Raw genomic sequence first — 22,319 nt, forward strand, 5'->3', positions numbered from 1 at the left:
GGAAGGGACAAGGGTGGCCGAGGAGGTAGCGGAGGGGACATCAGAGATGGTAGTAGAGGGGGATGATCAGGTTGCGGAGGATGAGAGGACGCCAGAGATGACGGATGACGAGGTAGTATTCGTGTCGGAGGGGGCGACGGAGGTCCCGAAGGGTAAGAAGCGTGCTACTGACGTGCCAGAGCTGATGGTCGGTAAGAGATCAAGATTGCCGTCACAGTACATCGTTTCTCCATACACGGCCGAGGCGAAGAGAAGGGGGTTTGTGGATGGGGCGTTCCCCAATCTTTTTCGAGACGTCGACCCAGTCAAACAGAAGGCGTTCGATGATTGGTTCAAATCCCTTAAGTCCGAGTAAGTATTTTATGATTTTGCTACTATTTTTTTGTATTTTTCGTAACTGTTTTTTCGTTTTTCAGAGATAGTTATACCATCGGCTGTATAACCGTGCCCAATGCTAAAAAGTGGTTTGAAGATGTACTGACGACCTCAGCTTGGCTCGGTGATGATGTAAGTTTTTTGAGTTTCCGTTTATTATATTTATAGAAGTTGTTGGTTCATTTACTTAAATGACTCTATCTTTTTTGTTGGTGTTTTTTTGTTTCAGCATATCGACTTGGCTATGGAATTGTTACGCGATCGGGCGCGGAGAAACCCGAGATCTTATGACAATCCTAGTCGAGTTATCCTGAGCTCTGAGTTCGTTCGTGTCGTAGATATTGAGCATCACGAGCTCCTGAGCAAGGGGAATGATTATGTTCTGTCTGAGTACATGCTGGAGTGGGTGATTGGACTACAGTTGAGGTGCGGAAAGTTGTGGACGGATTGTACACATATGTACATTCCAGTGATCGCGAACTCACACTGTTTTTCGGTGGAGATCGTATTTGCTGATTTCACCATATATGTGTACGACTCTGATCATAGCTGTCTGACACAAAGTCAACTGGAGCAAATACTAGAGCCATTGACTGTGATCGTGCCCATGATGGCTAGTCATGCGATGATTCGAGTAAATGATAGATTAGCCATTGTGCGGAACATGACGACGGCGAGACAAGAAAGATCGTAAGGATTTACAACTTTTTAATTTTCAGATTTAATTTTCAATTATATGTTATGGAACTAATATATTCTACTTCGATTGCAGGGATAACTGTGGCTTATTTGCAATCAAGTACATAGAGTTCTTGAGCATTGGTCGCAATGTCGATACAATAAATCAGTCTTGGATTGATATGTGGAGACATAAATTAGCTTGCGACTTGTATGAATATAACTGTGATCCTTAGTGCATTGTATATTATTTTATTAAAATGTAAATGTTGTTTACATCAGTATGATTCGTGTTGTACTGAAAGAAATAAATAATCGAAATAGATTATATTGTATGATTTTTTTTGAAAATGTAAATTTTTTTTTATTTAATTGTGACTCAAATTTTTAATTTAATTGTATATTTATTGCAATTTTTTAATAATTGATTTAGATCATATAATGATAATCGGGAATTAAATGGACTCAATCGAATGCAATTGGAAAAAAATGACCGATTCATGTAATATTTGGTTCGAAAAAAGCTTTAAAAATTTTAGGGACCTAATTGCAACTTTTTAATAGTTGATTCGAAACATAAAACGATAATCGAGAATTAAATGGACTCAGTTGGATTCAATTGAAACAAAGATGACTAATTCATGTAATGTTTGGTTGAAAATGGCTTTAAAAATTTTGGGGACCTAATTGCAAATTTTGGGGACCAATTAAGATAATTAATTAAAGAAATAGTGAAACGAAAAATCGAATAAATATTATTATTTTTATTCAAATAAATAATCGAAATAGAGTAATTAAATTTGAAATAAATAAAACACATAATTAACGAAATATTTAAAGAATAAATTAAATTGAATAATATTTTTTTTACCTAGCCAATTAAGATAATTAATTAAAGAAATAGTGAAACGAAAAATCGAATAAATATTATTATTTTAATTCAAATAAATAATCGAAATAGAGTAATTAAATATGAAATAAATAAAACACATAATTAACGAAATAATAAAAGAATAAATTAAATTGAATAATATTTTTTTACCTAACCAATTAAGATAATTAATTAAAGAAATAGTGAAACGAAAAATCGAATAAATATTATTATTTTTATTCAAATAAATAATCGAAAATAGTGAAACGAAAAATCGAATAAATATTATTATTTTAATTCAAATAAATAATCGAAATAGAGTAATTAAATATGAAATAAATAAAACACATCATTAACTAAATATTAAAAGAATAAATTAAATTGAATAATATTTTTTTTACCTAACCAATTTAGATAATTAATTAAAGAAATAGTGAAACGAAAAATCGAATAAATATTATTATTTTTATTCAAATAAATAATCGAAATAGAGTAATTAAATATGAAATAAATAAAACACATAATTAACGAAATATTAAAAGAATAAATTAAATTGAATAATATTTTTTTACCTAACCAATTAAAATAATTAATTAAAGAAATAGTGAAACGAAAAATCGAATAAATATTATTATTTTTATTCAAATAAATAATCGAAATAGAGTAATTAAATATGAAATAAATGAAACACATAATTAACGAAATATTTAAAGAATAAATAAAATTGAATAATATTTTTTTTACCTAACCAATTAAGATAATTAATTAAAGAAATAGTAAAACGAAAAATCGAATAAATATTATTATTTTTATTCAAATAAATAATCGAAATAGAGTAATTAAATATGAAATAAATAATATACATAATTAACGAAATATTTAACGAATAAATTAATATGAATAATATTTTTTTTACCTAACCAATTAAGATAATTAATTAAAGAAATAGTGAAACGAAAAATCGAATAAATATTATTATTTTTATTCAAATAAATAATCGAAATAGAGTAATTAAATATGAAATAAATGAAACACATAATTAAAGAAATATTTAAAGAATAAATAAAATTGAATAATATTTTTTTTACCTAACCAATTAAGATAATTAATTAAAGAAATAGTAAAACGAAAAATCGAATAAATATTATTATTTTTATTCATATAAATAATTGAAATAGAGTAATTAAATATGAAATAAATAAAACACATAATTAACGAAATATTTAAATAATAAATTAAATTGAATAATATTTTTTTTACCTAACCAATTAAGATAATTAATTAAAGAAATAGTAAAACGAAAAATCGAATAAATATTATTATTTTTATTCAAATAAATAATCGAAATAGATAAATTAAATATGAAATAAATAATATACATAATTAACGAAATATTTAACGAATAAATTAAATTGAATAATATTTTTTTACCTAACCAATTAAGATAATTAATTAAAAAAATAGTGAAACGAAAAATCAATAAATATTATTATTTTTATTCAAATAAATAATCGAAATAGAGTAATTATATATGAAATAAATAAAACACATAATTAACGAAATATTTAACGAATAAATTAAATTGAATAATATTTTTTTTACCTAACCAATTAAGATAATTAGTTAAAGAAATAGTGAAACGAAAAATCGAATAAATATTATTATTTTTATTCAAATAAATAATCAAAATAGAGTAATTAAATATGAAATAAATGATATACATAATTAACGAAATATTTAACGATTAAATTAAATTGAATAATATTTTTTTTACCTAACCAATTAAGATAATTAATTAAAGAAATAGTAAAACGAAAAATCGAATAAATATTATTATTTTTATTCAAATAAATAATCGAAATAGAGTAATTAAATATGAAATAAGTAAAACACATAATTAACGAAATATTTAAAGAATAAATTAAATTGAATAATATTTTTTTTTACCTAACCAATTAAGATAATTAATTAAAGAAATAGTGAAACGAAAAATCGAATAAATATTATTATTTTTATTCAAATAAATAATCGAAATAGAGTAATTAAATATGAAATAAATAAAACACATAATTTACGAAATATTTAAAGAATAAATTAAATTGAATAATATTTTTTTTTACCTAACCAATTAAGATAATTAATTAAAGAAATAGTAAAACGAAAAATCGAATAAATATTATTATTTTTATTCAAATAAACAATCGAAATAGAGTAATTAAATATGAAATAAATAATATACATAATTAACGAAATATTTAACGAATAAATTAATATGAATAATATTTTTTTTACCTAACCAATTAAGATAATTAATTAAAGAAATAGTGAAACGAAAAATCGAATAAATATTATTATTTTTATTCAAATAAATAATCGAAATAGAGTAATTAAATATGAAATAAATAATATACATAATTAACGAAATATTTAACGAATAAATTAAATTGAACAATATTTTTTTACTTAACCAATTAAGATAATTAATTAAAAAAATAGTAATATCTCCATATTGTTAGTTAATATATATCATTGTCTCGCTTGTTTTAAAAGAAAACAAACAAACACATGACACATAGAAAATACATATGACAAATGTGATAAAGATTAAAAAGAGTAATTAAACAATGTGATAAAGATTACATCCGATTTAAATTCAGAAAATCACAAACACATGATAAATAGAGAATACATATGATTTATATAGATACTACACATCCGTCGAGTCATTGTTTAGTGGGATCTGACTTGTACAAAATCGACGTGTATGTCCTGTAGCGCCGCACCTCCCGCACTTACGCGGTTGTGAAAATTCTCCAGTAGATGGTATTCTAGATGTCCGTCTACGACCAGGAGTACGCGGTGGAGCTTCAGGTGGCAACAAATTATTAAGTACTACAATATAATCAGGAACTTCCCACTCGGTTTCATTTGGTAGAGGAAATATAGTTTCGGCATACGCTGTTCTCTAAAAATCAGTCATATAATAATGACTGCACAAGCTGTGTGGTGGAAATCCTCTATACATAGCTACTGCGACAGCATGTGCACATGGAAAACTTTCCAACTGAAATTTTCTACACGTGCAGGTATTGTCATTCAAGTCTACAATGTATCCAACATTATGCCCGCATCTCACGGAGAAGCAAAATTAATCTAGTGGTTCCACAAATAGAGCTCTTGCCATTTCCAAAGTTTTGAATAGTCGATCTTTCTGTGCCGGAGCTAGCACACTCGTGCAATTTTGGGATTCTTCACGTCGGTCATAAAATCACTATTGCAACTTGCTACGAATATATTCAATCATTGCGAGAATCGGTAACTCTCGATCCTTCTTGAATAATGCATTAAGCGACTCTGCATTATTCGACGTCATCATGTTGTATCGACGTCCTGGAAAATGTGACCGTGCCCAATGTTCGACCCCCATATTTGATAGATATTCCCATGCACTTTCTGATTTATGTTCTATTTCGCCCATGAACTTTGTAAACTCTTCAAAGCTGTAAGCTTCTGCAGCTCTCCTAAACAATGCAACAATGCCATTGCCTCGGTACCTAGTCTTCAGATTGCCCTGAATGTGGTACATGCAATAACCATGATGTGCTTCTAGAAAAACTTCGGCTATACCATTTATTATTGACTGCCCCCGGTCAGTCACAAATGCAAGGTTCTCGATGTTCCCAATTACTTCTCTCAGCTTCGTGAAGAACCAACGCATTGCTAGATCATTCTCTTCATCGACAATGCCAAATGCAAAAGGGTAAATTTGGATATTGGCATCTTGACAAGTAGCAATAATCAACTTTCCTTCATATCTAGCTTTTAGGGTTGTACCATCAACTAGAATTAGAGGTCGCATCGCATTTCGAAAACCTCTAATGCATTGTCCAAGAGCCATAAAAAAAATACTTGAAGCGATTCTGCCCATCGGTTTCAATAAAAAACGTCGAGTCAAAATTAGTTCTTACCATGTTGTGGCAATACCTGGCCAATTTGGCATAACTCTCCTCTGTCGAACCCATTAAATCTTCCAATGCACATTCTTTAGCCTTCCAGGCCTTCTGGTAACTCATAACCACCCCCATACTCTCGACGGATGTCGTTGATGATATCTGTAGGTCAGTAAATCGTCCGTGGATCCTGAAACTTGTGCATTATCTGTCGACCAATAAACCATGATCGAGTTTGCCTGTGATCATTTTAACGAATACCCACTTCACAAGTATATTCCTGCGCATAATTACGAACAACAAAGAACTCATTTGTGTCCATCTTTGTCGCACTTAAACGCCAACTGAAATTGTTGTCCACACAAATAATTGTGTATGTAGACTTGTTTGATTTTTTTACCTTAAACTCAAAATTATGTTTCATTGCAATTCGGTGCACGGCTTCTTGCAAATCTCTTTTCGTGTCAAACAATTGATCGACATGTAAATCTTCATCATCAGGAACTACACGCGAACAATTAGAAGACCGTGTACTCGGCCCAGCATGTGAGCTCCCACCAGACTCATGTCTCTGTCTGGATAAAGCAATCAAATCCTGATTTGTAAATGGCCTTTCATCCTCGTTGTTTTGAACTTCCTCGTAAATCCTTCGTTTAACGGTGACATCATGGTGAGTAGCAACTGCCCCAGGAATAACCACATCATCCTCCCGAGCAATCTCAACAGTATCCCAAAAATCATTCTTATTACGATCCTCTCCATAAAAAACATCGTGTTCACCCTCGATGACATTTTTCTTCAACAAACTTACGCAAATAGGAGTCGTCTTTCGACCTTGGTTCAATTGAATTAGATGCTTTATTTGCGCTTCAGAAGTAACTTTCAAAGGTGGAATCGAAATTGTTGAATGCTTTTGAAATAAAAATTCCAATTCCATATCGTACTGAGAGGAATCGACGTTAAGCATGTTTTGTATTTCACTGTACATTTCTGTAAACGAAGTATTTTTTGTTATCGAAATAGTAGCAAACCCTTCTCCTTCACTCGTCCATTTTCATTCCCATTGACCATTTTCTTTCCTTTGAAATTCGTCGAAATAACAGATTGGGACACATGCTTTTGCGATATCTGCATTACGAATTAAAAATATCAGAACAAATTATCAGAAATAAAATTATCAGAATCGAGGGGCGGGGGAGTCTGCAAACGGACGGTCCGGACCTTTACGGACCAGTTCCGGTGTCAGATCGGTGCCGGCCTGAACTTTGGCTCTAATATTATTTTTTCTACCATTTAAAAAAATATACGACTTCAATAAAAATAAAATTAAATACAAGGAAAAGATACTTACCGAATTGAAGTGCTGAAATTTAACGAAATTTTTCTGTTGAGGTTGATAACTGATAAGTTTATGAAATTTTGAGGTTGAAGTGGATGAAAAATAAAAGAGTTTTTATCGTGTTAGAGTAAACTGATGAAAGACTGACTTCGTTTTTAAATTTCAATTGAGAAGTGTTTGGATTTTTATTTGTAACTTAAGGATATTTTTGTCTTTTTACCATATTTCTATTTTTGTAATTATATAACTCATTTAAGAACGTTTTTGTCTTTTACACAAGAAATGACCATTGTGGTAAATGTTGAATTTTTTTTGATTAAAATGGAAAATGGTTGATTTGAAAAGTCAAACTTACAAGTACACGGAGAAAAACCCTTTTATTTTATCAACCCTAGAAATTTCACTGGATTCATAAACGATGACGTATCTTCTTCCAATTTCCAGGCTCTGTCCCCGTCTCAAATTCACAAATCGGCTCACAAAATCCCCCCTTGGCTCTATTATTCCCATTGGAACAATTCGAGCTTCGTCTACAAAAATGGCTACCGAGTCATCCACACTCACCCATACCATCCACCTCCCGCGTCAACCCGACCAACCAGTCGCCATCGTCGCCGCGGCTGGTGTGTCCGGCTCCGATTTCAGGTGCGCCGTTGACCTCTTTTGCTCACGTGTATTTTGCATTTGTTATTTTATACCACATATTATGCAAGTGGAGTTAATGCTGACACTCAATTTTTGGATGCTAAAAGCTTGTGTGAGTAGACAAAATTGGTCATCTTTGAAAATGTCGAGCTTATCTTTAGATGGCTGGAGAAACCATTTCAAGACTAGGCTTTTGTTTCCCCTTTTATTGCTAAAAATTAATCAAATATTTTGGGTTTTGCAATATCGAATTTATTTCAGGCAAACAATGTAGTTAACAATGTGGTGTAGATACTCACTGAAGATTGTTAATTGTTGACACGACGCTGCAGCATGGAATCTTTGTGCGGCGGAAACAAAAAACTGGTTTATGAGGTTCCCTGTTGACGGTTTATTACTAAATTAGCTCTGTTGTGGCCAGATTTAGTGGTTTACTCGTTTTATATATTATAACAAATATGAGGCCTTGGGCTTGCTCCCCAATGGTCATCAGTTCGAGTCTCTCAAAGCGACTGAGATGTGTACCCAACTATAAACTTCAGGGTCCCGTGGGATTAGTTGGGATGCGCGTAAGCTCGCCCGGACATTCATGATCATCAAAATATATATATGTTATAACAAATTTTATGACTGGATACGGCAACCTAGTTCTTTTCTACCAAATAGCCTCAACTATTTATGAAGTGGACACGTAGTTCGTGACTGTTAAGTGGATGGGATCATTAAAGCATGTATGTGCTTTTTCAATGTGTGAAGTTTTATGAGTAGTGTGTAACATTATAAACTAAGCCTGTTCTTACTAGATTTTATATTTGGCTTTGGTTTGGGTAAATTGAATTTACTGCTGTTGCAGAAATGCCATCGAATCCTCGTTGTTTAAACAATGGTTGAAGAACATACAAACAGAAACAGGCATGCTGGCTAATGGAGCCATGTCTTTAAGCCAAGTACTTATTCAGGTTGCTTTTGCAAATTTCCAATTAATTTTTCAGATTGGAGCAATTATTTGTAATTTTTATAATCCAGCGAACTTTAAGGTTTTAAATTGGTGCCAAAGATTAACGGACCATTTTATTAATATTTTGTTTTTGAAGAGGATCGGAATTTCATTAATAAGAACTGTAAAGTATAGATCTAGAGAACTGAGTAAATGTAAGTCAAAGGATATGTTACTTGTATTCAGGAGTAAACAACAGGAAATATTTGGACATTGATCAAAAGATTTATTATTTTAATAAGTTTAGTATTGTGTCTGGCAATTGGAGCTCAGTGTTGATATGGCAGGTGATGTATTGGTGCGACTTCTCATTCCTTGTGCATGTGTCATGTTGACTAGTTTTCATTTTGCTGAACAGGGTGTAGATATGTTTGGCAAGCGTGTTGGGTTTCTCAAATTCAAAGCAGATGTGGTCGATAAGGAAACAGGGCAAAAGGTACCTCATATCCCTGCATTTTGGTTGTTTTGTACTTTATTAATTGAAGGTAACCAGTACGAAAATAATTATTTTCTGCTTTGCCACTTCATTCCTTGAGTCATATTCCTTTCCATTGAATGTTTTATCTCAATTCCATGGTTCTATATGGATACCGAACCGTGACAACGAGGACAGCCAAGGTGAAGCATAGTGTTTTATTTGTGAAACCTGCTACTGGTCTTGCATCTGTTAATAATTTTTGTGGATATTTTCCCGCCTTGAATTTATGGAGCATGCTACTCCAAAAGGGATTAGAAGATAATAGAGGAAGTCGCGTGAATGATGGTTTTACGTTGTAGTTTAGTTTGGCATTCTTGTTTTGGCATGCTATGGTAGTTTTTGAAATGATTTGTCCATTTACGGGGAATTTCTGGAGCTACTCCAAAAAGATTAAAAGATAATAGAGAAAGTCGCATGAATGATGGTTTTACCTTGTAGTTTGGCATTCTTGTTTTGGCACGCTATGGTAGTTTTAGAAATGATTTGTCTGTTTACGGGAGATCATGTTTGGCTATGCTCATTCTGTTGATCAAAATTGAAATAAGATACTTGTTTTGACAACAAAGTAGGACTCACTTTTCAAAATAAGTAACTTTTTTTGTTACTTTAAATAGGACAAAAAAGAATATCCAAATATGTTTTGCAAACAAAGATTTATTTAAAAGTAATATTTTTACTTATTTTAAAGCTTATCCAAAAGTTCATAGATCTAATGTGTTTAAGACATGCAAAGGTTCCAGGTATTGTTTTTGCTCGAGGACCAGCTGTTGCGGTGCTAATCCTTTTGGACTCTAATGGAGAGACCTATGCTGTTCTCACAGAACAGGTATATTTTTCCTATATATTGCAATGTACTTAATGAACTGTCCTAGGACTGTAATGTTCAGTAAAATGCCTATTTTAATTACTATGATTATTTCGAAATTAATTAAGATTCCTACATCATTACAACTTTAACGGACTTACTTGAATGTGGAAGGTTAGGATTCCTGTTGGGAAGCTTATTTTGGAATTGCCAGCTGGAATGTTGGACAATGACAAGGGTGATATAGTTGGAACAGCCGTTCAAGAGGTCTCTCTCTCCCTCCTTTCTCACTTAGGCGCCACCCCTTATTTCTTGAAATGTTTCTTTGTTAACCAGTTCTTCTGTCATCAGGAATGATTCCCATTCCGTCTATGTTTCAGTACTATTTGATCCTTGATTTGGCCTCATTGCTGTTAGCTGCAATTGTCTTAAAAATTTGGTGAAATAAAATTCACCCTGATAGAAAACAGCTGAACTCAAGGAAAGAACTTCAAAATCACCACAGATACTTTTCTTTCATCAAAAAAAATATTCTTGCTGCTTGTAGCCTTGTAGGCAATAATTGTCATGTGGCCAGTTAAGGGCTTTTTATGTCGATACTCATCACTGAAAAGAACTTAAACTGTGGCGAGTTAGATGCACATCCTGGACTGTCATTGGGTGGATAAGTTCAGTGAATGAGCATAATTATTGGTCCAAGTATATCATTGGATACTGATCTTAAAGAGTTTGTAAGAGTTTAAACCATATACTATATCAAAGACATGCTTGGTCCATTTATTCTATTTCTAATACTTTTTCAGAATTCCCCTCCTGGCATTTTAAATCGTACGTCTGGCTTGCTGTTTTGGTGATATTTTTCATTGTTATCTTTTAGATTTTTTTATCCAATCATTTCTTCCTTACATGCACCATTGTTTAGGCACCTTTGTTTGAAGAATGTCAAACTTTTTGTAGCTTCGAAGTTCATTCTTTGATCCGATTTTTAACAGGTTGAAGAGGAGACTGGCATACACTTGAATCTAGATGATGTGATTGACCTTACTGCCTTTCTGGACCCATCAACTGGATGCAAAGTTTTTCCTTCTCCGGTAAGTCACCAACTGTTTTTATGAGCTCCTATAATATTGTTGAACTTATTTCTCTTATTTTTAAAAGTTAGTTTTGAAATTAAACAATCGATTATAGAATAAGATATGTACAGAAGTAATGCATCTATGCAAGACATCAAACATGGTTTCATAGATATGGAGAAGAGAATCACAGCAACTGGCTAAATTATCCTAAGCACTAAACTTAAGTACTGCACTGTGGCCTGTGGATATGCTAATGGAGTTCTATAAAATGTGAAAAGATTAACAAAAGATTTCATATTTGACAATATGAATTGCTGGCCTGGCATTTTCATTAGAATGGTGTCCTGTTTCTCTTTCATTTTTATTTTAAGTTGGGTTTTCTAATTCTGGATTTGATTTTAAAATTTTCATTTAAGCAGTACAACTATTTTATCAAAATTAGCGATCTGGCTTAGCATTCAATCTTGGACTTCTGGTCCAAGACAAGAATTAGCTTTTTTTTAGCTACTGAGTACTTGCAATACTGAATTGATACTAAGTTCAGTTAGAGGGGGAAACATGTTTAGATAAAGTGCAAATCTGTTTGCATTTCAGAACATTCACGAGTAAAATTTATGCTATTTATTGTTTGGCTAAGCTTAAAGGCAAGTATAAGGTTCTTTTTAACTACTTTCTGTTTCAAAACATTTCCAGTCAAACAAGTTATGTTTTTTGAAAATAACTTTTTCCTTATCATCAATTTATAAACAAATTATTTATATTAAAAGTTACCTATCTCTACTTGTAAGCTAACCTTTTAAGCTTAGCCGAAGCATGCGCTTAGTAAACGGAAGATTTTCACCAGTATAATTATTTAGTCAATTCAAGTTTTGGTTACTTGGTTCTCTTTATTTTGATGCTAAAGAATTTCTCTTTCTTCTGATAATAGGGTGGGTGCGATGAGGATATTAGTTTGTTTCTGTACAGAAATGAAGTCGATAAAGGTATCATCCAACAGCTACAAGGAAAACAAACAGGTCTTCGAGAACGCGGTGAGTTTATCAAGGTTCATGTAGTTCCCTACGAAAATCTCTGGCGTATGACAGCCGATGCAAAAGCACTGATGGCTATTGCTCTTTATGAAATGGCCAAGAGAGATGGACTCCTCCCTCTGTAAGATTAATATGCTATCGTCTTTACATTATTCTGTTTCCCGGTTATATTTTCTCACTACATAGAAAGCTAGTTTTGTCTTACCACGAATGATGTGCGACAGCTTCCATTGAAATTATGTTTCGGGGAAGTATTGGCGATGGAAGAATTTAATCTATACTTCACTTTGTCCAAAATGCACTGGATTTACTCCTTATTTGTCTCTGAATTTTGTATGTGCCTTTTATTTTGCTTCAATTTTACGAAAAGAAAAAAGGTAATCACATGATCGATGTCATGTTTTCGATCTGTATTAGAGAATTTGTATGCCAAAAAATCCCACTGTTTTGGCAGTGCACGAGCCCTTAGCATCAAGTTCAATGATCTTGCTTTTTCTTTTTCATTCTCAATCGCTCGACTCTATTTGAATCCAAAACTATAAAATTTTGCGGTGTATTTCCGTTGCTTTTGTGGCTGTTGCAATTGCTGGTTTCCATGATCGATTGAGAAGGTGAATCGTTGAACAATATTAAGGAAAAAAATAAATTAACTGTTGAATTTTATGTAATACTGCATTCTAAACACATTCTATACAACGGCATAGAATGAGAGGATTAGACATTGAATTTCCAAGAAGAATGATTCAAATGGAACAATAGACATCATAAATACACACTCCACTGTAATGTTTATCAAGAAACAATGTGTAAAGATTATGTAAATATTTGAATGAGCACATCATAAATCTACACGATGGGATTAAACTTTGCTGCACACAGAATCTGCATTGGTTGCTTCCCAAATGGTGGTACCATCACATGAGCAAAGCTTTCTGCAGTTATTACCAACTCCAACACTTCTAGCTATCACTGCAGCAGCAAGACCTTCATCTGATTTATCCTCGGTGCCATACACTGTTATGGATCGTCCGATGAGATCAGTAACTCTCAGTTTTTCTTTCACGCCGGAAAAGAAAGCCTCACCTTTCTCATCAACGTCCAGTGTCCCCAAGTCACCAACCGGCTGAGAATCCAAGATTTAGATTAGCAGATGCACACAATATCCGAATCATAAGAGCAACAACAAAAAAATTAACTGAGTTGTCTTCTCAATAAATTTGCAAAAGATAAGAGGTTGATGGAGTGTATTATGTAAGAATAAAAAATGATTTACGAGAGTAGGCAGAGCATCAATATAGTTAAACCTTAAAAAAAATTCTATTTTTTTTCTCTTAAGGTTTATTTGGGATAGCTTCTGCTTCTGTTTCTGCTTCTTGTAGAATGCTTTTTGAAAAAGTTTCGCTTGGTTTAACTTCTTTTAAAAACTACTCTAACTAAACAAAATACTATCAGAAAAGTTTCTAAACAGATCAAAAGTAGCTTCTTTGTCCCAAAAGCAATTTTTGCTTTTTAAAAGCACCGCCAATCGTGCCGTAAAAATGGAAAATGGGAAAGGAAGGAGAACGGGGGAATGAAGGTATTGTGCATGTGACTATAAGAACCTCTTTTGCATCATTTATCGGGTTGAACACTTTCCCAGTACTTGCTGCACCCCGCGTCAAATCCCCGAACTCATTGATGGACCAGCCATGTTTTCCAGATGGCAAACCACTGAAATCCGCTTCAATTCTAGCCAATTCCATATTCACTAGAGCTAACCGAACTATTCCGAAGATAGAAGGACCTTTGAATTCAGCAACAGCAGCTGAAGTAAGAAAATCTGTAGACATGTGGCAACCGTAAATACTCTTTAATTATAAAATTGAATGCTGACTAAAATACACACAAGTTCAATATAATGAAGCATCTATTGGAGAAGACCATAATAAAATGGCACAAGTAAGAACATCAGACCTCTGTGTAACAGAATTTTGTTCTTTCAAACGTTATGAACAAGCTCACAACACCAGCAGCAGAAAACTAAGCCTCTTCTGATAAACCTAATCCATTTTCGTCTCTGTTCATTTCATTTGTAAATCTACTTGAAATTTTACAACTAAATCATTAGCAAGCACAAGTTCTAAGTGTTCTACTGAAATTGCATCACTTTCTACAGACAGACAGCTCTTCAGGTTTATGTTGAACATGTCCTATTAACCTAAGCAATGATTCCCTTGATTTATTTTACTGATCGGTGCCATTTCCGCTCGCTGTACATTTGAGTTTCTTATGTCAACCATTTTATTGTGTCCACTTATTCATCTTTGAGCATTGCCTACCTTAAAAAGTTTACATAGAAATAAACGAGTATGTTTTTAAAATAAATAGAATTTTTTGGTGGTAAAATTTCAATATAAATAAGTAATTTATTTTGACAGTAAAGTAATACTTAAGAGTTACTTTCGAATAAGTAATTTTTTTCCGCTGCATTCGTCTTGTCCTAACTTATGAACATGTTCACAAAGGTGAAAATTCAAGAGAAGGAAGATCTTAGAACTACTGAAAAATCGTTCACACTCATTGAGATTAAGACAAGTAGACAGCTGAAACACAGAATTCTAGCCTACCTTCAGGCACCCCTTGTCCGATTAACCGAGCTTTTCGACCTGTCTGCTCCAATGCTTCGGCCAAAATCTTCACCGGTGAAGTTCCAAGAACCCTCACAACTTGATTGCTCAAGTCCACATCCACTTTTTTAACACCTAAAAAGTGAAGACAAACAGATATTTATAGTTGATGGAAGATAGAAAGAAACAAGAAAGTAAGTAGTTTTTTCACACTCTTACCATCAAGTGTCTGTAATTTATTTTTGACTGAACTAACACAGCCCTCACCCTTCATGTCTACCATAAATTCCGTCTGTCATGACAATGACACAAAGAAGTAAGATATCTGATTCATGGTTTAAATCTCTAATGACACAAATTGATTAACAAGCTAGCAATTCCCGTTTAAATAGATCACAATAAACTTCACTCGAGCCCCTCTGTGCCCATCTCGTCCCTTTCCCCGACTGAGAAAATGAAAAAATTGGAAGAAGAAGAAGAAAAGAAGGAGCATATGGCACTAATGCAGAAGAATGTATTAATGTTCATATAGAACGCAAACCTGTAATTTAATCACAAGAACTTACCACTAATTCCCGCAAACCTGTACAGTTCTGCGAATCAAAATCAAGGAAAACAACCAATAAAGCTTTACTATTTTGATGAACAAACATAAACAAAATGGGAACAAAAAATGGTGAAAAAGACATTTTTTTACCTGGGCTTGTGATTTCTGATTCGATGATGGAGGATCCATTTGAACAGAAGCCAGGGATGGAATTGCAAGAATCGGATAAATACGAACAAATAAGGTTTCAGAGAAAAAGATGAAGTGCAAAGCTAACTTGAATTGCAGCGGCTATGGCAGTTTTATACGTCACCAAGAGCAACTATCGAAAACATGTCATCTAAATGACGACACTTTTACCTTTCTCATTCACAACTTTTACGGATTTATTTATCAACAAATAATGTGATAATATTTGATTGAATCAGAATCTCATCAATTAAATAATAAAAGAAATTTTTTTTAACACCTCATCAATCTGAAAAAAATTGAGATATGCTAGGGGGATTGGGAATTGGGACAGGGGGCATGTGGCGCCCCCCTATTGGAGGGGTAGCTGATTCCCTGTCCCAATTCCCTGTCCAAGAAGCTTAAACCAAAAAAATTATATAAATGATAATGTATAATAAGTATTTTTCTTTATTTTTTCAACAAACAATATTAGGAGGAAATTGAACCTCTTGGACTGGGCATCAAAGCTTCTGGCACGGTTTTATAAAGAATAAATTAGGAATTGAACCGAAACTTTGGGCTATTGAAAGAATATATATATGGCCTGTTTGTTTTTCATTATTTACTCATTAAAATGAAAAATGTGACTATTATTTATCACATCAAGTCATCATATTTGAAAAATCAATCTCTTGTGTAGAGTTCGTAATGATTATATTTTTCATTCTCATTTTTATATTAATGTGGCTCAAACATGATCATATATATATATTCACTCTAATCCAATAATTTAGTCAAAAATAGCATGCAAAGAATGATATGAAGTTTGTAAGATCTTATGCATTATAAAGAGCCTATTTAAGGTTAGGGAGTCAAAAAAATTTTACACTCCAATAATTTTGACTTTTCATTTTACCTTTTTCTCCTCATATATTATTTAACATATATTTTTATAGGGATAATTGCAACGTGGTCCCAAACTTTTCAATTTTTCGCAAACTCAACTTGAACATTTCATTTGTGCCAACTACAAACTCAAACTTTTAGTTTATTCGCAACACAAGCATAAACTCACATAATCCGTCAAATTTAGTTGATAAAAAAACTTGACTCTAACCAATTTGATCAACTTTAAAATGAGTATCATAATATACGGTTGTGTTATGCATAATAATTTACATAATAGTTTACATACATACGATGTGATGAGATATGATTATGTCAAAATTTCTTTAACCAACCAAAAAAAAAAAAAATTCTCACTTTCTTTTTAACACATCGTATGTATGTAAATCATTATATAATTTCTTATGTATAAGTAGCATTATTTTATAAAATAATGTTACTCATATTTAAGCAATTATAGAAAGTTTTATAGATTGACGAGGCGTCAAAAGGTGAGAATGTTTTCTCTCGCTTTTTTTTATTTTAGTTGAAAAGATTTTAATTCTATCATATTTCATTACATCATATATTTGTAGATCAGTCTATAAGTAATGATATATATGTAGTACAATCGAGAATGCAAACTTTAGATATTTCATATTAAATAAAACAAAAAAATATAAAACAAAACAGATAAAACAGTTCATCTTCTTCTTCCCACCCCATACCCACCCAAACCTTTCCTCATCTAACCCCAACCAAACGAGCCAAAATTCACCCACCTCCAGAAGATCGCAACCCAGCCACGCACAGGGCGCTGCAGTGACCGCCACAAGAGCCACCGCAAATTTGCGGCAAGAAATGGACCTTACCAGTTACCAGAAACTTGCTTAGACGTCATACGGAAACTTGACAGCATGTTCTTTGCATGCGTCATATCCCTAATCTCTCTCTCTCCTCTTTGGTCAAGATAGTCCATTCGGCGGACCATTTCAGCTGGAAATCCATATTGTTATCCAGAAGTTGCACGGAAAATTTAGAAAACACATCAATTCCCTTTTAACATTTGCTACTCAATTTGTTAAGAAAATCCTTTATTGTTATTAAAAAAAATTGATTTCGTTCAGCAAAATACTTCTTATAAGTTAAGAGTTTTCTTTGTTCTTTTAATAACTTAATTTTTTGTGGGAATGGCGTTATGCCTATATCTTCAATCTTGACTGCCACAGATCTGCTCTTGGGATACCGCGTTTTAAGATCTCTGGTCGGCTGTCATTTGTCAATGTCCGAATCTCTAATCTGGCCTACGTAGTTTTGAAACATTTGATTGATTAATGCTTGACCGAAATGCCTAATTTGCATTGGCGCTGGTGGGGGAGGTGGGTGGGTGGCGATCGCCAGCGCGCGATAGAGGTGGATGAATTTTGGTTCAGTTGGTTTAAATTAGGTGAGAGTTAATCAACGAGTGTCAACTGATGTCTATCTTAATCTACCAAATATTCACCATAGCCAATTTCGTTTATACAGTAGGGTAATTATTTTCATGCGCCGGATAAAAAAATGAAGAAAAATGCTAAAGATCCCGGGATTCCGTCCAGGGGCGAGGTGTGCCCAGGATTCCGTCCAGGGGCCGAGGTGGCAGCACCTCGCCCCCCGATGTAAAAGCGGTGGGCCCGCATGTGTGAAGATCCAGTACTCGACCCTGGAACGGAACCCGGGATTTTATCCCGAGTTCTGAAGCATAACTCAAAAATGAAGCGACAGCGCATGACGTTAGTGGAGGTCAACGCGTTGAATTAAGAAATAAGAATTAGGAAAATGCCAAACGAACTCATGGTTGACTCAATAGATGATCGTACCCTCACATGCCGAGATTGGTCCCAAGTGATTAAAAAAATACCAACTCCATGTATGAGTGTATGCAGTCATCCTCGCAGTCATCAAGTGCGGGTCATGTAGCTTAGTCCTAAGAATTATTCTACACTTGAAAAACAGACATTCTGTACAGGTGCTGATTTGTATTTTTGTCGTCTTCCAGCGGTCCAGAGAGGTTAATTTAATTATTTAGTCCCTATTTTGACTCCATTATTTTGAAAATGCATTTTCTCAAAACTCATTTTTAAGTACACATTATTTCATAAAATATTATTACACATAAACTCAAAAGAAATTCATTATCTTTTAACCACACATTCTTTATAAAATTATTATTCCAAAACACATTTTCCCCAAAAATCAAATTAAAATGGAGCCCAAACAAGGTTTGTACTTCGGGGGGAGGGTTATTTAATTATTTAGTCCCTGTTTTGGCTCCGTTATTTTCAAAATACATTTTCTCAAAACTTATTTTTAAGTACACATTCTTCCATAAGATATTATTACACATAAATTCAAAAAAAAAAAAAATCCTTATCTTTTACCACATCCTTTAAAAAATTATTATTATAAAATACATTTTCTTCGAAAATCACATTAAAATGGAGGTGAGTAAATTAAAGATTTAGGATTATGAGTGGCACAAATAAAAGATTCAAACAAAGTTCACGAAAAAATGAAAAAATTGGAACTGTATGTGCAATTATTCATTTTTATATGTCAATGACCAATCAGTTTAAGCCATTGTTTGAACCTCATTATTCAAAAACTTATTTTTCTCTAAATTCATTTTCAACAACATTTTTTAAATAAAATATTTTGCACGTAAATTCAAAATTTTTATCTATCTTTTAACCATGCATTCTCTAAAATATCACTATTACAAAGCTTTTTAACATAAAATGAGGTTCAAACAAGTGCTAAATGTACTTTGAATAGTTTAAGAAGTAGAGAATTAAAATTTGTGAATTTTCAAATACAATCATTGTACATTAAGAATTTATAATAGTTTGGCTCTTTAAAATTGAAGAGTCCAACGCACTCTTTATTTTTAAAAAGTTAAATAAAAATTTTTTGGGCCTTTTTTTTAAGCAATAATTCTTTATAATACAGAGTATTTTTATTTAAAATAGTTTCTTGAAGATATTCTTATGATCACACTTTATAAGTGTCCACCCCACAAATTCACTTTATGAATCACTTGTGACCTTATCTTACTTTATGCTAAATATTAAGTAATATGACATTTTTTCTTCTATTTTATCTAAAAAATGATTTGTATTACCTTGTATGAAGTGTTGTTCAGTAGGTCTAGACATGATTCGAGTTGGGTTGATTTTTAAGTCTAAACAAAAATTGAATCCAACTTGGTTGGCTTGGGTAAATATCAACCCAACTCGATCCAATTCAACTGTTGAAATCTAACCAATCAAATCAGTTTAGTTGGTTTGAACATTAGTCTGATTTATAAAAAAATCACCTAACCTATTTTGGGTTAAAAAAATTGCTTGTTATATATATACACCAACAAACAATTACGCGAAAATGAAAAGTAAAGCTACAATATCAATTTGAAGTTTACAACAAACAATTTTTCTCATTGCTTTTCCTTTTCTTTAGGAATTTGGAGCTTTGGTAAAAGAAACGTAAACAGTAAACAAATTATTTGAGAAAGAACTATAATTGTGTTTTTATTATTTTACTTTTTAAGTTTAAAATATGAAATTAAAAAAATGTATTAACAAGTTGGTCGGTTAATTGATGGGTTAGTTCCTTAAATCGCAATCAACCCGACTTTTTAATGATTAAGGGGGGTGTATTCAATTGAAACTTTTAATGACTTTTTGAGATTTAAAAAGTTTAGGGGTATTCAATTGAGACTTTTTGAAACTCTCTAAAAGTCACGATATATTCAATTGAGACTTTTAAAGATTTTTAAATTTTTTTTAAAAGTTACGGTATATTCAATTAAAACTTTTTAAAAGTCTCAATAAGTTTTAGGGTATTCAAATTCTAATGACTTCTAAAGAGTTTTATAAAAGTCTTTGGAGTACTAACTTTTAAGCAGAAAGTACTCATATAAAATTTTAAAAGTTGTCTCTCATTAATTACGAGATTTTGGGAGACTTTCATAAAAAAAAATAAAAAAGTCAAATTTTCTTTCCTTTAACATTCTATGGACATGTATGATTAAAATTTTTTTTTAATTGATTATATTTCATTTATCTCTCTCTCTCTCTCTCTCTCTCTCTCTCTTATTATTTATTTCTATTTTCTATGAAAAATTAAATTAGATTATTGAAACTTTTTTTTTCTTCTTTCATCCATTTTTTTTTGTGAAAAATATCTATTTTTTAATTAAATTATAAAAGTTTATATGAAAAATTATAATTAAATTTAAATATATTGATTTTTATTTATTTTTAAAAGTTACTATACTAATAATATTGAATCATATATAATTTTGATTATTATTTATTTAATTAAGATCTTAAATTTATTTTTTTTCAATTTTTTTTATTATATCAAAAGAAGAAGGTGAATTGTGGGAACTAACACCCTATATGTGAGAATTTTACACCAGATCTACTTGAATTCTATTTCAAATGAAAGTTTTCAAAAATCTTTTGAATTCCACAAAAGTCTATAAAAGTTTTAAAATGAAAATCTATAGAAGTCTACGAAAGACTTCCACTAATTCCATACAAATTTATAAAAGATCCACGAAATCCACAAAAGTCATCACTTAAAAAAAATTCATCAAAGTCTTCAAAAGTCCCAATTGAATACACTCCTCTAAAAATAACCGAACTAAACCCATTTTTTGATTCAAACCGATCCAACTCAGTTTGATTTGATCAATTTGATTTTTTGAATTTTTTACCCACACCTACTACTCGGAAAACATTAGCTACATGCGGAGAGTGTTGAAAAGGATTAGGGGAAAGTTAATTGTTAAGCGTTGCTTTCTGGAGCTTGCATGGGAACAACTGCCGTGCCTGATTCAACTAACAATTACTAGCCTTCTTTGGCTCTAGATAAAAGAAATGTGGAGATGTATGAAATACCTCACCTTGTCAATAATAAAATTAAATTTTCAACCGTTAAATTTTGGATAAAACTGAACCCTAATCGAAACTATATCACAATCATTCGTGGTCATTTTATCCATATTTTTATGTATACTAATAGTAAGCATGTGCTTTGCACGTTTTATGTGCGGAATGAATGATATCCATTATATTTTTGAAGTAAGGCAATTGATAATGTTAAAAGAAAAAAAATTAAATTATTAAAGAATATAAAAATTACGTATATAAAGTGAAAATGTTGAATAAATTAAAATGAAATGTAATGATTTATTTATGCTAGACTTTGGTTGGACCCTATTTTCAACCATACGGCGACATTAACCAATTATGTGGTACAAAAAGATACGAAGAAAAATCAAATTAAAAGATGTCTATTTGATTAAATTTAAAATATTTACGTACAAGTAAACTAAATGTATGTAAATAATTTTCAAATTAAAAAATTACACATTTTGTCTGTACCATAAACTTTTTACCTAGAAAATAAAAACCAAAAAGTATCTTATCTAAACATATTTAGAAACAAAAAAATTACATATTAATCATGCTTGTTGTATTAATCCTAGCATTTATTTTAAATTATAAACCAAAGTTACTTTCAAAATAGATATCGAAGTGAAAAATCTTAAACAAAAGTTTTCATTTTCTTTTGAATAAGATTAATACAAATGGAGGAATAAAAATTCCCCATTTAAATGTACAGGAATAAAAATGTTTTTCTTTTCTTTATATATTTATATCTAATAAGTAACAAGATTACCATCATTTTTATGCTTATACAAAAATGAACACGCAATAATAAATACCAAATACTATATTAATTATTTTTTAGAACACATAATATTAATTTTTATTGATGTTCAAAAAATTAGATTTAGTGAAAATATGTATTTGAGAT

The 22,319-nt window shown here is 31.7% G+C and overlaps 2 protein-coding genes across 3 annotated transcripts; one reads left to right on the forward strand and one right to left on the reverse strand.

Annotated features, from left to right (window-relative positions):
• Positions 1–7,589: 7,589 nt before the first annotated feature.
• On the forward strand, positions 7,590–12,570 carry LOC111372968 (nudix hydrolase 14, chloroplastic). The gene is made up of 7 exons (XM_022995409.1): positions 7,590–7,858; positions 8,712–8,817; positions 9,214–9,291; positions 10,067–10,159; positions 10,313–10,405; positions 11,131–11,229; positions 12,143–12,570. The coding sequence occupies exons 1-7, from the start codon at positions 7,632–7,634 to the stop codon at positions 12,368–12,370; spliced, it is 924 nt and encodes a 307-aa protein (XP_022851177.1). The 5' UTR covers positions 7,590–7,631; the 3' UTR covers positions 12,371–12,570.
• Positions 12,571–12,898: 328 nt separating this feature from the next.
• LOC111372969 (copper chaperone for superoxide dismutase, chloroplastic/cytosolic) lies at positions 12,899–15,732 on the reverse strand. 2 transcript variants are annotated; one of them, XM_022995411.1, is made up of 6 exons: positions 15,549–15,732; positions 15,418–15,444; positions 15,071–15,143; positions 14,852–14,986; positions 13,847–14,064; positions 12,899–13,368 (listed from the first exon to the last, which is right to left on the reverse strand). In XM_022995411.1, the coding sequence occupies exons 1-6, from the start codon at positions 15,585–15,587 to the stop codon at positions 13,105–13,107; spliced, it is 756 nt and encodes a 251-aa protein (XP_022851179.1). In that variant the 5' UTR covers positions 15,588–15,732; the 3' UTR covers positions 12,899–13,104. The 2 variants fall into 2 exon arrangements, with proteins under 2 accessions (XP_022851179.1, XP_022851178.1); XM_022995410.1 differs by lacking the exon at positions 15,549–15,732 and having other exon boundaries at positions 15,418–15,541.
• Between the last annotated feature and the right edge of the window lie 6,587 nt (positions 15,733–22,319).

The sequence above is a fragment of the Olea europaea genome, unplaced genomic scaffold, assembly GCF_002742605.1.
Source record: "Olea europaea var. sylvestris unplaced genomic scaffold, O_europaea_v1 scaffold1057, whole genome shotgun sequence".
Classification (NCBI taxonomy): Eukaryota; Viridiplantae; Streptophyta; class Magnoliopsida; order Lamiales; family Oleaceae; genus Olea; species Olea europaea.

What these genes read in the sequence shown, in the direction of transcription:
- LOC111372968 (XM_022995409.1), top strand. Translation starts at nt 7,632, where the DNA reads ATGACGTATCTTCTTCCAATTTCCAGGCTCTGTCCCCGTCTCAAATTC. An exon ending in TAAGCCAAGTACTTATTCAG is followed by an intron (nt 8,818 to 9,213) that starts GTTGCTTTTGCA and finishes TTTGCTGAACAG; the next exon opens with GGTGTAGATATGTTTGGCAA. An exon ending in TTGGAACAGCCGTTCAAGAG is followed by an intron (nt 10,406 to 11,130) that starts GTCTCTCTCTCC and finishes GATTTTTAACAG; the next exon opens with GTTGAAGAGGAGACTGGCAT.
- LOC111372969 (XM_022995410.1), bottom strand. Translation starts at nt 15,540, where the DNA reads ATGTCTTTTTCACCATTTTTTGTTCCCATTTTGTTTATGTTTGTTCAT. An exon ending in CAGGTTTGCGGGAATTAGTG is followed by an intron (nt 15,144 to 15,417) that starts GTAAGTTCTTGT and finishes TTGTCATGACAG; the next exon opens with ACGGAATTTATGGTAGACAT. An exon ending in CGGACAAGGGGTGCCTGAAG is followed by an intron (nt 14,065 to 14,851) that starts GTAGGCTAGAAT and finishes ACATGTCTACAG; the next exon opens with ATTTTCTTACTTCAGCTGCT.